At 35.0% G+C, this 15541-nt stretch overlaps 1 protein-coding gene across 2 annotated transcripts in view; it reads right to left on the bottom strand.

Annotated features, from left to right (window-relative positions):
* The window catches only part of B4GALT6 (beta-1,4-galactosyltransferase 6), an 88465-nt gene that overhangs the window by 32823 nt on the left and 40101 nt on the right, over positions 1–15541 (bottom strand). For both annotated transcript variants that reach the window (XM_074202426.1, XM_074202427.1), the window contains exons 4-5: positions 8115–8239; positions 1109–1225 (exon numbers count right to left, since the gene is read on the bottom strand). In XM_074202426.1, coding sequence (XP_074058527.1) covers positions 1109–1225; positions 8115–8239 — 242 coding nt within the window. The remainder of the gene's footprint in view (positions 1–1108; positions 1226–8114; positions 8240–15541) is intronic.

The following is a 15541-nucleotide window of genomic DNA, read 5'->3' as shown; positions in this document are numbered from 1 at the left end:
TGTTACCATTTATGAACCTCTCCATTCCTTGTTTGATCATGAACTTTTCAATCATCCAAGATCTGATAGGTAATTTTTTCTCATGCTTCTCAAATTTGTTTAATGATGTAACCTTTTATATCTACTAATCATGTATCCATTTGGAACTTATTTTTGCAAAAGTTTATAAGGTGCTGATCTAAATCTAATTTCTTCTACATTGCTGCTATCCAATTTACCCAGAAACTTCTTTCAAATATTAAGTTCTTAACCCAGTAGGAGTCTTTTGGTTTATCAAATATTAGGGTATTCAATTCCTTTGCTTTTTATAAACTAATCTGTTCCACTAACTGATCTATTTCTTAATGAGCATTAAATTATTTTTAATAATATTGTTTTTCATTGTTGCTAGGCCCCCTTCATTGTCATGTCTTTTCTTTTAGGATTGTTGAACTTTTTCCCTATGAATTTATCTTTTTTCCTAAATCTATAAAATAATACTTAAGTAGTTTGATTGGCAAAGCACTTACAAGTAAAATAATTTAGGAACTATTTTCACTTATTATATTTGCTTATTCTATCAATGGTTCATTTTTTCAATTACTTAGGTCTGTATTTCTGAAATTAATTGTTTATTGTTGTCTTCATATATTCTTGTGTATAGCCTAAATGTAGGTTCTCAAGAATCTTATAAATTCTGTAGAAAATGAAAGTAATTAAGAGGAGAAATCTTAAGAAAATCCAGACTGCAACTATTCATTTTATATAAAGAGAGAGAAAACACTTTGAACATTTTAATTCAACTCAGAAAGTAAAGGTTTGTAAGCAGATGTGACAACATAACATTTTTAAAGAATATGGCTGATGGGGGGGGGAAGGGATAGTTATTTTAGCACTACAAATTAACATTAACAGATTGTGATTTTAAAATAGAATCTAATTAAAGAGCTACTGACCAACTAAAGGAATTTGGCAAATTGGAATTTAAACTAGAACTGAAATACAATTTTTATTTCAAACATAGAACCATGAGTTGACCCTGATAAATAATGTAAATCCTAATCCATTTAATGAACAAGGTCTCAGAACTCAACACATTTATTTACCACATTAAATTAAAAAGTCTCACCTGTTCAATGACATAAAAGGCAAATTCCAATCGTTGTTTCTGTAGCATTGGTATTAGATGCAAGAAAAAAATTGGAAGATGCTCATGGCGATTACGAAAAGGAATGAGAACTGCAACCTTCAAAAATAAAAATAGTGAAAAGTTCATGACATTATAAAAGTTGAGTAGAAAGATAAAAACTGTAAATTTCCAAAGGATTTTTGATACAAATTCTGTCACTAATAATGATTCTGTAGTTTAAAAAAAAAAGCTTAAAAATATAACTCATGGGGCGGCTAGGTGGCGCAGTGGATAGAGCACTGGCCTTGGAGTCAAGAGTACCTGGGTTCAAATCTGGCTTGAGACACTTAATAATTACCCAGCTGTGTGGCCTTGGGCAAGCCACTTAACCCCATTGCCTTGAAAAAAAAATCTTAAAAAAAAATATGACTCACTTGAATCTCTACCTTAAGGGACTTTTGCTTCATGAAGTAGCCAATACTTAAGCACCCTCAAAATTTGATCACTATATACCACCTTTATGAATTATATTAAAACATGTTAAATTGATTTTGATGTTTATGTCAAGATATATGCATCTTTCACTATTTTTAGTAAAAATTTTTTTTTAATTTTTTTTTTGCTATTAATACAATACTTCAAGGACTTATGATTTCATTGCTATATCAACAGGGATCGCAATTTCTCCGATTTAGCAAAAATTGCTAAGGCCCCCAAAAAATTCATCATATTATGATCATCAAAATAATCCACTCCTTGGGACTTAGATGAATTAGAGATCAAATAATAGACATTAGGTCAATAACAAAAACTGTTCTAAGTAGAACAGTGGATAGAGTGCTGGAATAAGGAAAATGAGTACAAATCTGGGCTTGGACATTTCCTAGCGGGGAAAACACTTAATCTGTGTTTGTCTCAGTTTCCTCAATTGTAAAATGGGAATAATAAAAGCACCTACCTCCCAGACATGTTCTGAGTCTCAAATAAGATAACAATTGTACTTAGCACAATGCCTGCTGCATATTAAAAGCAATATCTAAATACTGAATGATGATACTAAAAATAATAGTAATACATAATTAATTGTCCAACTCGGAGCTTTTGGTTACTCATCTGTAAATTGGAAATAACTATAGTATCTAACTACCTGAATTAATGTGATATATATAAAGTGCTTTTTCACAAACCTTAAAGTGTTTTCTATTATGTGTCATAGATAGTCTGTTGTTGTTCAGTGATTTTTCAGTCATTTCTAACTCTTCATGACCTCTTTTGGGGTTTCCTAGCAAAGATACTGGAGTAGTTTTCCATTTCCTCCTCAGTTTACAGATAAGGAAACTGAGGCAAAGAGGGTTAAGTGACTTGTCTAGAGTAACACAGCTAGAAAATGCCTAAGGACAGATTTGAACTCAGAAAGATATCTTCCTGACTCAATCTAACAGTTGTTTATCCAAAAGAAACCTTGGAAAGTGTTGAGGATAACGTAGTGGGTAGAACAATAATAAGTAAATAGAAGTTGTTTCTGTTCTGGTCAGAAATTCTGAGGTTCTTCTCCTTCCAGAAAAATTCTTTTGTAAAGGTAAAAACAAGTCATCTTTTGCCTCAATTCTTACTGAGACTTTAGTTACCCAATAGGTTTGGCCTCAAGCAAACTGGGACCTGGGAAAGAACTTTTTTTTGAAAGACTTAGGTCTCTCATTGCATCTTGGACCATCATCCTGACCTATGTCTTGCCACTGGACCCAGATGACTCCTAAGGAGAGAGTGAGGCTCTGACTTTGTACAGCTCTGTCTCACTTAAACCAATTCACTTGAAAGTCAAGATATTATCCTGCTTCAAAAACAGAATGATGAACAAAAGAGCAATAAAAAGCAATAATAATAATATTTGTCTATGCTCCACCAGAGCTTTAATTTTGCTGTTAAAGCCTTTAAAAACTCTCGGTCACCTCTACATCATGAAGCAACAACAAAGTAGGACTTCAGTGTTAGATTATTAAATAATACATAAATAAAATATGCTTCATCTTTACAGATAAACTGATGTATGCTTGTATTCATATATGAAGAGGAAATACAGGTTGACACAAATGCATAAATAGACATTATCAAAACTTAAATCTCTTCTATTAGTTTGTGTACAGCATCACGGAGGTTTCAACAAGTACTATTAATTAAGATTATTAGAATGGCAAATTATCTTGGGAAAAATATTCTAACATTTTCCTGCCCCCCCCACAAATAAATTAGGCTGGGGGGGGGGGGGCGGTGGGGGTAAAGAAAGTATTGAAAGCACCCTCCAGACTAGATTGGCTTGCTGGTCACCTGAGTCAAAAGAACCATCAGGTGATGGGCAGCTAGGTGACACAGTAGATAAATCACTGGCCCTGGAGTCAGGAGGACCTGAATTCAAATCCGACCTCAGACACTTAATAATTACCTCATTGTGTGACCTTGGGCAAGTCACTTAACCCCATTGCCTTGTCAAAAAAAATAAAAAGAACCATCAGGTGCTCCAAGTACTCCCCAAGACTAGCTGGTAGAAAGTCATGGATAATGATTGGCTCAGCTGAATTAACTCAAGGTGTCTTCAATGCATATCCTTGTTTAATATCCTCCTGCCATGACTATGTAAATATCCTTTTTTAAAGGATATTTGAACTGCTGAATTATTCACAGGTGTCTCATTTTGTCCTAATGTCAAACAGGAACTATCATGATCAGGTCTGGGCCACAAAAACAAAGCAAAGTTACTACAAATAATGATCCACTGTTTCAAATAATTCCATATATGAGTGGAAGTCCAATCAGAGACTTGCTCTTGTATAACCTGAAATATGAAAACTAAAATGCCATTAAAGTGATAATTTAATAAATTTACCAAAACAAGATAAAACATTCTTTTTTTAAGAGCATGTTAATCTTTCTTATATTTTAAAGATTTGTTTAAAAAGCCAAAGCCTTCAGCTTTCTAATTGTGCCATGAAACTAACTGTTAGTTTTCAAAGACTACGGAAACTAACAAAAACCTTGGCAGGTCCTCCTGAACTAGTACAGGCCAGGTGAAAGGATACCTGTGCTTGAAGATACTTAGCACATGGCCTTTAGGTGATGAATTCTTTGACCATGAATGCAGTTTTTTAAAAAAATAACTTTTCATGCCTAATGAAATTTCCCAAACCCAAGTAGCTTTATAGATAAGAAATGATTATATGCTACCCAAGGGGAAGATGGGACTGACCAGGGAATTAGCCCATAGAAAATTGAGCTTTTTCCTGCAGTCTTTTTGGGTAATCAATATGTTCTATTTTTCCATAGAAAAAAGAAAATTAATAACTATAGTAACAAATGAGGGACTTTTCTGGAACACAGCAGTCTCTTAGCCAGGAACATACCACCATCTGCTCATGCCTACTATGAGTGTGTGTGATTGAAAGCAAGATAGATTATGAAAGACAAATTCAAGATACTACTAGAATTCATGGAAAACTTGAAGTTCTAGATCCCTCCTAGGACACAAAAACACAGCAGGTAAGAATTCTGTCAAAACCTTGAGAGTCAACCTTCATCCTTCTAATCATCAAACTAAACCAGCAGAAATCATTGAAACTTTGAATGATTCCTCTATTGTTAGCATAACATTCACGCCCTCTTATACTTAATTTTCAATTAATACAGGCAGCCAAAGAACAACTCTCTCCACCCAAATTCCAGCTTTTCTACGTCCTCATTCTTATTCCCATGTTTCTCTCCAAAAGAGCCCATCCCTTCCACTGTGCCCTCTGAATCTCATGATCCAAAATTAGCAAACTTCCCTTAGACCACTCCACTCTTGTTCTTATTGAAACCTATCTGGCACTCTCTGGATGAAACTGCATCCCCACCACCCTTCCTTCATCATTTTGATACCATTGACTCTCTTCTCTTCCTAGCTATGCTCTTATCTTCTCTATGCAAATGATTACCAGATCTATAGCCAATCCCACTATCTCTCCCAAGATCCAATCCCCAAATCAGCAACTTCTTAAACTCAACATGTTCAAAATAGATTCATTTTCTTTTCTCCAAAATCCACAAATCTCCTAAACTTCCTTATTTCTTTTGAGTACATCACTACCCTCCTAGTCCTGTATTTTTACAGCCTCAGTGTCATACCTGATGCCTTACTTTTGCTCACCCCATCTATCTAATAAGGTTTCAAGTGTCTGATTTTTTCCACATCTCTCAAATGTCTCCTTCTTTCCACCCTCTCACAACTACAACCCAAGTTCAGATCTCCATCACCTCTCACTTGGACTACTGCAATGGTCTCATAATTTGCCTCCCTGCCTCAGGTCTCTTTCCTGTCCAATCCATCCTACACAAAGCTCTCAAAATAATTGTCCTAAAGTATAAGTCTGATAAAGTAGAAAGTGAAGAGGATTTAAAAAGCCTAATGATGAGGGTGAAAGAAGAGAGTGTAAAAGTTGACTTAATATCAAAAGCTAAGATTTGGGCAACTTGGTCCCATCACTCCTTGGCAAATAGAGGAAGAAAAAAATGGAAGCAGTTTCAGATTTTATTTTCATGGGTTCAAAAGATCACCGTAAATGATGACCTTCACCATGAAATTAAAAGACTTGCTCCTTAGAGGAGAAAACCATGAAAAATCTGGACAGCATAATAAAGAGCAGAAATATCAGCTTGTTGACAAAAGTCTGAATAATCAAAGTTATGGTTTTTCCAGTAGCAATGTATGACTGTGATAAGTTTAAAGAAAGCTGAGTGACACAGAATCTATGCTTTCAAATTGTGGTACTAGAGGAGACTTTGAGAGTCCCTTAGATAGCTAAGAGATCAGGTGGCTAGGTGGCGTAGTGGATAAAAGCACCGGCCTTGGAGTCAGGAGTACCTGGGTTCAAATCTGGTCTCAGACACTTCATAATTACCTAGCTGTGTGGCCTTGGGCAAGCCACTTAACCCCATTTGCCTTGCAAAAACCAAAGAAAACAAAAGATAGCTAAGAGATCAAATCAGATCAAATTAAACAATTTAATCCAGACTATTCGTTGAAAAGACAGGTACTGAAGCTGATGGTTAAATACTTAGTCCACATAATGAAAAGACAGGACTCATTTGAAGAGAACCTGATGCTGGGAAAGACTAAAAACAAAAGATAGCAGAGAATAAGATGAGTAGATAGTGTCATAGAAACAACAAACCTGAGCTTGGATTGACTTTGGGAGACAATTTAGGATATTTACTTATTTATTTTAGTTTTTACAAGGCAATGGGGTTAAGTGACTTGCCCAAAGTCACAAGCTAAGTAAGTATGAAGTGTCTGAGGCCAAATTTGAACTCAAGGCCTCCTGACTCCAGGGCTGGTGCTCTCTTCACTGCACCACCTAGCTGCCCTTGCTATCAGAATTAATCAGGAGGAGAATGGGAAACAAGGAAACTATAAAACTCCTTTAATAATCTCCAAACTCTCCCCAGAAACAAATGTTAGTCTTTTTTAATAATGGTTCTTTACCATGGTGTTGTGTGAACTACTTCAGAAGCCAAAGAACTGAAAATGAATATAGCACAAGATGGCAATAGAGACTGTGTCTGGTAGGTATATGCAAACTTCAATATATCTGGAATTAATGATATCACCTCAGAAATATATGGGGGGGGGGGGGAAGGATCACAGTAAAAAGCAAAAGTGCTTCATATATGTTCATCTTTGTATCAGGAGACAGTGACCCCCCCCCCCCCATGACACAAGGATTTGATAATAACTTGTGGGGAAACCAAGAAGATTCATACAACATGGTCAGGCATGAAAGGATTACAAACTGCATCACTGGAAAGTACATCCAAAGCAATGAGATTAGAAAACTATTTGATAATTTAAGTATTTTGAATTGTGAGAAGAAAGTCTTATGGAGATGCAAACTGTTGGCAGCTACAATGACTGAAAATGTAGAGCAGAATCAAGGTTCTTGACACCTTGGACTTAAATGATCTAACATCAATGACAATTTAAAAGATGTGTTACCAGATATTCTTTGTTGCTATGCCCTAAAAATCAGTAAGCCTTTCCAACTCCCTCTATTAAAATGTGAGTCCCTTAAAGGCAGGGATTTGCCTTATTTTTCCATTTGAATCACCAGCACTAAGCAGTGCTTTGAACAAAGTGATTAGTAGGTTCTTTCTTCTTCATATCCATAGACATAATCCCAATGTCTAGGGATAAGGAGAGAACCTGTGATTTCACTGCCATAAAAATTCCATGTTGAGGAGAACTCTACCAGGACAGGTTAGCAATTTTTCTGCAAGAAAAAAAGTTAAAATATTTTTGAAGTTGAAATATTTGCCCAGGGTCCCATAGCCCAGAATGAGTCAGAAGCTGAATTTAAATCCAAGACTTTCTGGATCCAAAGCTATAAATCTAATAAGTGATAATAATAATAATGATGATGATGATGATAATAAATATCATTTACATAATGCTTTAAGTGTTTTGTAAAGCCCTTGACAAATATTATCTCATTTAGGAAGCAGTTGTTCTTATTATTCCCATTTTACAGATGAGCAAACTCAGGCAGAAAAAGGTTAAGGCACCTGTCCCAGGATCATACTCCTAGTATCTAAGACCAAGTTTAAATTCACAAATTCCTGACTTCAAGTGCAATGGTCTATCTTCTGAGAGTTAGCTGCTTCTAAGTGACAGAGTCAAGGTTTAAAAACAGGTTTTCTAGTTCTAAATCCAAATTTCTTCCCCTGTATCAGATTGTGATTATGATCATCACCTATTCATACTAAATTTTTTTAACTAGGCACTTTTAAAAACATTTGCATAATATTTATAATTATTATGTTATCACATCATGGATGCCAATATTCTTATGCTATCACTTGAAGATAAAATCTTCTATTGATCAAAGGAATAAAGATTAAGTGTGATCAGTTCCATACTCTGAGTTTAACATACTTCCACACTCAAAATATACAAATGTTGATATGAAAGAGTGTCTCTCACCTTCCATCGAGGTTTGCAATCTTTGGGCCTCCAATGACCACCTGGGCCAATGTCCAAATCCTTAGAGAATACCTGTTGAATTTCATCTAAACTGATTTCACTCATATTGACATTGATAAGACCCCCTATATAGAAACAAAAGAAAACCATTTTAATGTCTTTTACAAGTATTCAGAAATAGCAAGTGACTAAGAGTAAATAAATTTCTTGACCTGAACTGAACATTTTATTTGACACACTAGATTAATAGATTACTCATGTTTATAGAAAATCTTCTACTGCCACTCAATTAATGTTAACTAAACATCAAATATGTACAGAGCAAGTATCATGACCTCACAGTGAGGGAGAACTTGTTCAAGTTCCATGTCTGACACATCCTGACTGTATACATCACTTAACTTTCTTTGATCCAGGCAATTCTCTAAGACTATGAGCTACATAGTAGTCATGAACCCTCATTGGATGAAGTAGGTTTCCTTACCAGAAGATACTTATATCAATGTAATTAAAAGTCTGAACTATCCTTTCCTCTATTGAAGGAAAAAACTATGAAATGGGAGATACAGGAGATACACAATAATAAGATAAGGTCCCAGCTCAAATGGAGATTGCTACAATTCAGGAGAGAATACAACACATGCACAAATAAGTATAAGCAAATAAATAATAACTAATGTGTTTATAGTGTCTACTGTTTGCTAGGCATTGTGCTAAGCATTTTACAAATATTATCTCATTTTTTCTTATAATACCTTTGGGAGATAGTACTTTTATTCGCATCTTTCAGATGAGGTTAATGAACTTACCCAGGGATAATACAGTCAGAATCCAAATTTGGACTCAGATCTTCCCTACTCCAGACCTAGTACTCTGACTATTGTGACACTTAGTTGACTAGAGAAATCTAAAGTATCAAGTTCATCTGAAAAAGGAAAGCTCATTTTCAACTAGAATATCATAAAAGGTTTGATAGTAGAATTGGCATTTGAGTTGAATCTTGAAGGACCTCAGTAGACTGGGAACATTCCATATACAGGAAAGTGTGAGTAAAGGCAAAGGAACAAAAAAACACAAGATAGGCAGTTTGGATTGGTTAGAGATAGATTACACAGAGTGCAGTTGAAAATGCCAATCAAATATTTAAGAGTTATCTGCATAGAGATGTTAATTGAAGTTGTAAGAGGTAACAAGGTTGCTAAAGGAATAATTTAACCTTGAGAATTATAGACTTCTGGGTCACATGAGCAACAAGACAGAGGATTAGACTTTTCCTCTAGTCTTCATGACCTCTCAGACTTCTCCAAAATAGGAATTATATGTAATAGATGAATTGATTTCAATTATTTCCAAGATCTAGGATATCACAAACCCTAATAAGGAAAAACCCAATTAATCAACAGCAGAGAAAGCTGTTCTCTAACCCTTAACACACAGCACAGTTTCCCCTCTGGCAGAATCATGAGTCTTATGTCTTATTTCCCAATGATTTGGGAAGAACATTACTCTGACTGAGACCACAATGCTCTCTACTGCAATAATACTGAGTTAGAAAACTAAGAAAGAAAAGGAACTGGAACAGGATGTCAAAGTATTATGGATCCAATTGTTAGGGACTGTTGTGTGTGGGAATATTGTAACTCTTCATCACCTGGTGCCTTTGAGCACCAGAACTTTGTTTTACTAGGTGCCATGGGAGTGGTAGTGGAAGTGGATTAAAGAATGGGAAGAATATTTAAGCACTTATATTTTGATAAATAAATGGAGACCTTGGCACACAAAGGAAGAACTTGTCTCTCTTGTCTCCAATGCTCACCTGGGGAAAAGATAAGGGAGTCTGAGAAGGGACTCAACATTCAACAAATCTGTCAGAAAGGCCCAGCACCCAGATGTGACCAGTTCTTTTCCCTCCAGAACTGTTTTGAAACACAAACTGAGGTTAATAAAATGTGAATTGTCCAGTATAGGAGGAGGTTTAGAAGGTTTTTGAGGTTTAGCCTTCAGGGAAAGAATCAGAAAATGAGCAAGAGAAGAATATAAGGAAAACAGACTGAAATTACTAGAGTAATCCCCTCTACTCAATAAACTCCAGTAGCTCCCTATCTCCTCCAAAAACAAATACAAAATTCTCTCTTTGATATTCCAAGGCCTTCATAACTTATGCTCCCATACACTTTTTCTATCCTCTAACAGCTTATAATCTCCTCCCAATACCTTTGGATCTAGTCTGGTTTCCTCTCTGCTCCTTGAACAAGAGACTCTATATCCCAAATCTGAACATTTTACTTGAATGTTTTCCATGTCTAGAATGTTCTCTTCTTATTTCTGTCTCCTGCCTTTAACTCCAGCTAAAATCTCATCTTCTAAAGAAAGCTTTTCCCATACTGTTTATTCCAATTAGTTCCCAATATAGATTATCTCCACTTTTATTGTGTATATATTTTGTATATAGTTGTTTGCATGTGTCTTTCCCATTAAACTGTGAGCTCCTTGAGAGCTTTGTACAGAGTTTAGCATGGTGTCTTACACATACTACATACTCAATTAATGCTTATTGATTGATTGATGAATACAAGCCAAAAAAAGCCTGAACATCATAATACAAAAAAAAATAATTAAATTTCATAGTGATACTGGGAAATTTCTTTGAAGCAAGAAGCAAATGTAAAAATTTAGTTCTCCTTTTCTCTCTAATCTCAATTAATTTTGATCATTGCAATAGTTTCACTTCTGCTAATATTATTTTGTAATCTCTTGCTACTAGGTAATTTTATCTTCTCATGTAAGGTTAAATTGCCAGCATATTGTGCCTATTAGTTTTCTGGAAATATTTCTTCAGCTATAATCTTTCCTTCCCAGGGACAGAAACAGAAATGACAGAAAAAAATCAAATCTACTTAAGTCTGCCTCCAGGAATTACTATTTCCTCCAATTAACATATGGTTACCTGAGTAAATATGCTATTAATCATACAGATAGCACCCTTTCAATCTCAGTGTTAATATGCATTAATACTAAACACTGTTTTAGCTTAGTATTTAAGAACAGGCACTTATTAATTTTGTAGTTGACAAAAAACTAGGAAAAAAGTTATTTTCTTAGCTGAAAGAATCAAATTCGAAATTATTTTGACAGGCTGGAATGAGACAACAACAAGATGAAGCTTAATAAGAGATAAAAATAAAACTTTGAGTTTAAGTTCCAAAAATCAATTGTATAAGAATAGGCTGGAGAAAACTTGACTTTTTGTCTTTAAAGCAGTTCACATGAAGGAAATTTATCTTGGGGTGTTAGTTGAATGAAAGTTCTATGGGAATCAATATTGTGCATTAATTTGGGGACTGCTATTTCAATCTTAAACTGCATTAATAAAAGTAGAATATCCAGATCAAAGGAAATATATCTAACTGGTCAAACCACAACTGGGAGATCATCCACTTTTGAGTACCACAGTTTAATAAGGACATTGAAAAATTGGACCCTATTCAGAGAAGAGTAATCAGAATGGTAAAAATAAGAATAGTTTATAGTTACAGAGTAGTTTAAGGCTCACAAAGTAATTTACATATATATATATATAAAATCTCACTGATCTTTACAATAACCCTACTGTCAAAGTGTTATGAAATTATTTCACCTAAAGCAATACAGATGTTCAAGTACATGTAGGGCTATCACATGCAATAAGGATGACATTTACTCCCTTTGACTTCAAAAGAGAACTAACACTGATTAGCAGAAGTTACAATGTAGAAAATTTGGTTTCAATGAATATATGGAAGAACTTCAAGATCTAGACTGTCTGATAAGATACTGAGCTGCCCAATACCAGAAGTACTCAAGCAGAAAATAGATGATCTTGTCTACCCATTAGAGACTGATATATTTGGGGAGGAAGAAAAGGAGCTGAGATTGGATAAAATGATCTCTAAAAATTTCATGACTATTAGAAGGAATTGTTTTAAAAATTGACTCTAGGGGCGGCTAGGTGGCACAGTGGATAAAGCACCGGCCCTGGAGTCAGGAGTACCTGGGTTCAAATCGGGCCTCAAACACTTAATAATTACCTAGCTGTGTGGCCTTGGGCAAGCCACTTAACCCCATTTGCCTTGCAAAAACAACAAAGAAACAAAAAAACTGACTCTACAATTTAAAAAAACCTTTTAACATAATGGTGATTTTTGTCCTTTGTTCTCGAAGAAGACCATGATAACAAGGAGATGATGCCAAGACAAGCACATGAATTAGATTTGAGCCAGGGAGTGCTGTGCTAAGTCACCAGCCTCACTTCCTCCTCCAGAGCCATCTGCATCCAGTGGCCAGATACGAATCAGGACAACTAGAGATGGCCCTGGATTTCAGGCAATCAGGGTTAAGTGACTTGCCCAAGTCACACAGCTAGTGTTAAGTGTCTAAGGCTAGATTCAATTTCCCATCTTCCTGACTCCAAGGGCAGTGCTCTATCCACTGTGGAACCTACCTGCTTCTAGATGCTTCTTAATGATATAATATACTTCATTTGAAAGAACCAATTGTTTTCCCACTCACATCTAAATTAATGAAATTAAGAGACTACAAACGTCAAGCTTGCCCGTTCAATTTCATTATGTATTTTGTCTCCCTTTCTTTATACATACAACCTCTGCAGCTAATCCTTTGTATACCAAATACATATACAGCTCCCATGCTACTCCCTTCCCTTTTAGAGTGAACAGTTTCCACAGCAAATTTATTACTGATAGATTCTTTCTCTTTTCCCTTTTTGTTAGTTTTTAATATTTAAACCCACATTGGAAACATGAAAAAGAACTGTTACAGTTTTGCTATAGTACTAATGTTTAAGATTGTAGCCATCATCAAAGTTGTATACTTGAAAGGAAACTGCCCCATATATGACAAAAAAGAGCAAAAAATAATTATAAATCAAAATGGAATTCACAGAAAGAAAAAAAAACTTTTCTTCCCCCCAAAATGGAAGTCATTTGGGTAATTTAAAGGTTAACATACTAAAGATTAATTATCATTTTGATAATAATAAAAACTAAATCTGCTCCAAATGATGCTACGCATATTTTTACATCCACCAAAAAAAATTTCAGTTGTGCCCTTTAATCCTTTAATCTAAGAAAAAGCAGTCTTTCTGCAACATCTAGTTGGATAGAACAACTCAGAAATGTAATAAAATCCAGTTCAGATTTGCCTCTAGAGTATCTATAAATATTAAAACTAACATTGAATAATTCATTCAAAGCCTTGATATTGTTACCGAAAAAGATTTAACCAGATATTTCATCTTAACTTGACCTTGAAGAACAAGTTATATTCTGATAGAACTCTTTAAGAAAAATTTAAATCACATACTCCAGTTTTTTCCTCTACTGTTGACCATGCTGAATTAAAAACAACCTAGTTAACCTTATTATAAATGCATTTTTATCATATATATAGTATAATAATCTTCAGAAATTTAAAAATTACTTTATCTGGTTATTAATTTGGTTTAATATATAGATATTTTATCAACATTTTCAAAAATCTACTAAACTTAACATTTTAAGAAGTTTTAGCCAACTGTAAAACTTTTTATGATTATTTCAACTTTACACATTTATTCAATTTCTCATTCATTAGAACATTATTAGGCATAGTTAGGTGAAAAGAGTATTGGACCTAGAGTTAAGAAGACATAAGTTTAAATCTGACCTCAGACACCTACTAAGCAGTTCAGACCTAGACAAAAATCACTTAACTCTGTTTAATTCAATCTCCTCCTCTGTAAAATGAGCCAGAGAACTGGTAAACACTCAGTATCTTTGCCAAGAAAACCCTAAGTGGTATCAAGAAGAACTGGACTCAACTGAAAATGACTGAATAGCAAGAACAACAAAACATTATCAAGACTAATTTCAGTCTTGAAAAGAGATATGCAACTTAGGTGGAGTGATCAGACCTTTGTCCCAGAGAAACAAAAACGTAGAGAATGCTAAAAGCTCTTGCACTGGTATAGCATAAGCAAAGCTCAACAGAGTTTGTAAGATTAATTAAATCAGGAAATAATATACTGAAGTCTGTCTCTTCCCCAACACCAATTTTCTCCCCTTCGAAGGTCAGTATCTCCCTTACAAGTTCCAATTAAACTATTCCAGGTGCCAACACTACTGAGAGTGGCCCAAACCAGAAAAAAAATTTTCTAGGAAATATTTAACACAATAAATTAAAAAAAACAATTAACACAGATAAGCTTAATTTGAGGTCCTTGAAGCCAAAATGCATCTTACAGGGACACATATACAATTTAGTAGCACCTATTTCTATTTAAAATTGATAAAACTCCTCTATCAGAACTGAATTCTTCCCTGAATAATTTCAGTAATGGGAATCCCATGGTAGCCATTTCACTTCAAGACAGATCTCTCAGGAAAAGTTTTCTTTATTTATGGATGAAATATGATTCTTGACAATTCTAATTCTGATTTCTGGAGCTCTACACAAGTCTAATCTCTTAACCATATGACAGCCCTTCTAATATTCAAAGGCAGATTTCATTTTCATCCTAAATCTTCTCTAGGCTGGATATTCCCAAATCCTTTAACTGATATATTTGCAGCACATTTCATGAAGCATGTATGGAAATGGTTTTCCCAGGACCATCTTACAAAATACAAATGAAGTTGACCTGAGACCCCTAAGTTGCTTTGAGGGGCAGATCTACATAGCACTGAAGGATTTTAAGGTGACAGCAATCCTTTGGTCCACATAATATTAGGCAATGGGGGAAGGAGCTATATAAAAGAGGAGTGACCAATGGGCCAGGAAAAGCAGCCCATTTAGATATCCTTAAAAAAAAAAACTACTCTGGGCTCTCCCCTACCATCTGTAGAGTTTGGGGTTCCCCATGAGAAGAAAGAGGAGAATTCTCCCTCCCACCTCGTGAAAGCACAGTGACTGCTAATATGTGGTAGTGAGCACAGTTATTGGCTAGGTTAATCCAAGACAGAACCTTGGTTTTCTGGCTGCCTCCTCTGTTTATCCATCTTTTCCTGAAAACAGGTGACCAAACAGTAATCCTGAGAGATGAACTTTTTCAGAAGTAGCTATAAGAGCTCAGCTAAGCTTCATTAGATGTAGTCTACCCCCACTATACACCTAAATTGGTCTCCAATCTCCTTCTGATGCTGATCACAGTCTTATGGAAGCATTACAGTTTGCCAAAATCCTTTCTAAAATATAATGCTCAAAATTGAACATATTACCCCCAGATGCCTTGCTGTGGGATAAAATATGATTCACATAACTAAATACAAAACCTATCCTATATAGAAAGTTCTGCTGGATTAGAATGACACAATCATGGGCTCCCCTTTGGGATTCCTGCTTTAGTTTTTCTACTGCAAATTAGGATAGATGCTGGAACTAAGACTTCCCTC

The sequence above is a fragment of the Macrotis lagotis genome, chromosome X, assembly GCF_037893015.1.
Source record: "Macrotis lagotis isolate mMagLag1 chromosome X, bilby.v1.9.chrom.fasta, whole genome shotgun sequence".
Classification (NCBI taxonomy): Eukaryota; Metazoa; Chordata; class Mammalia; order Peramelemorphia; family Peramelidae; genus Macrotis; species Macrotis lagotis.
The sequence above is the reverse complement of the archived record's forward strand: the minus strand, read 5'-3'. Positions and strand labels throughout refer to the sequence as shown.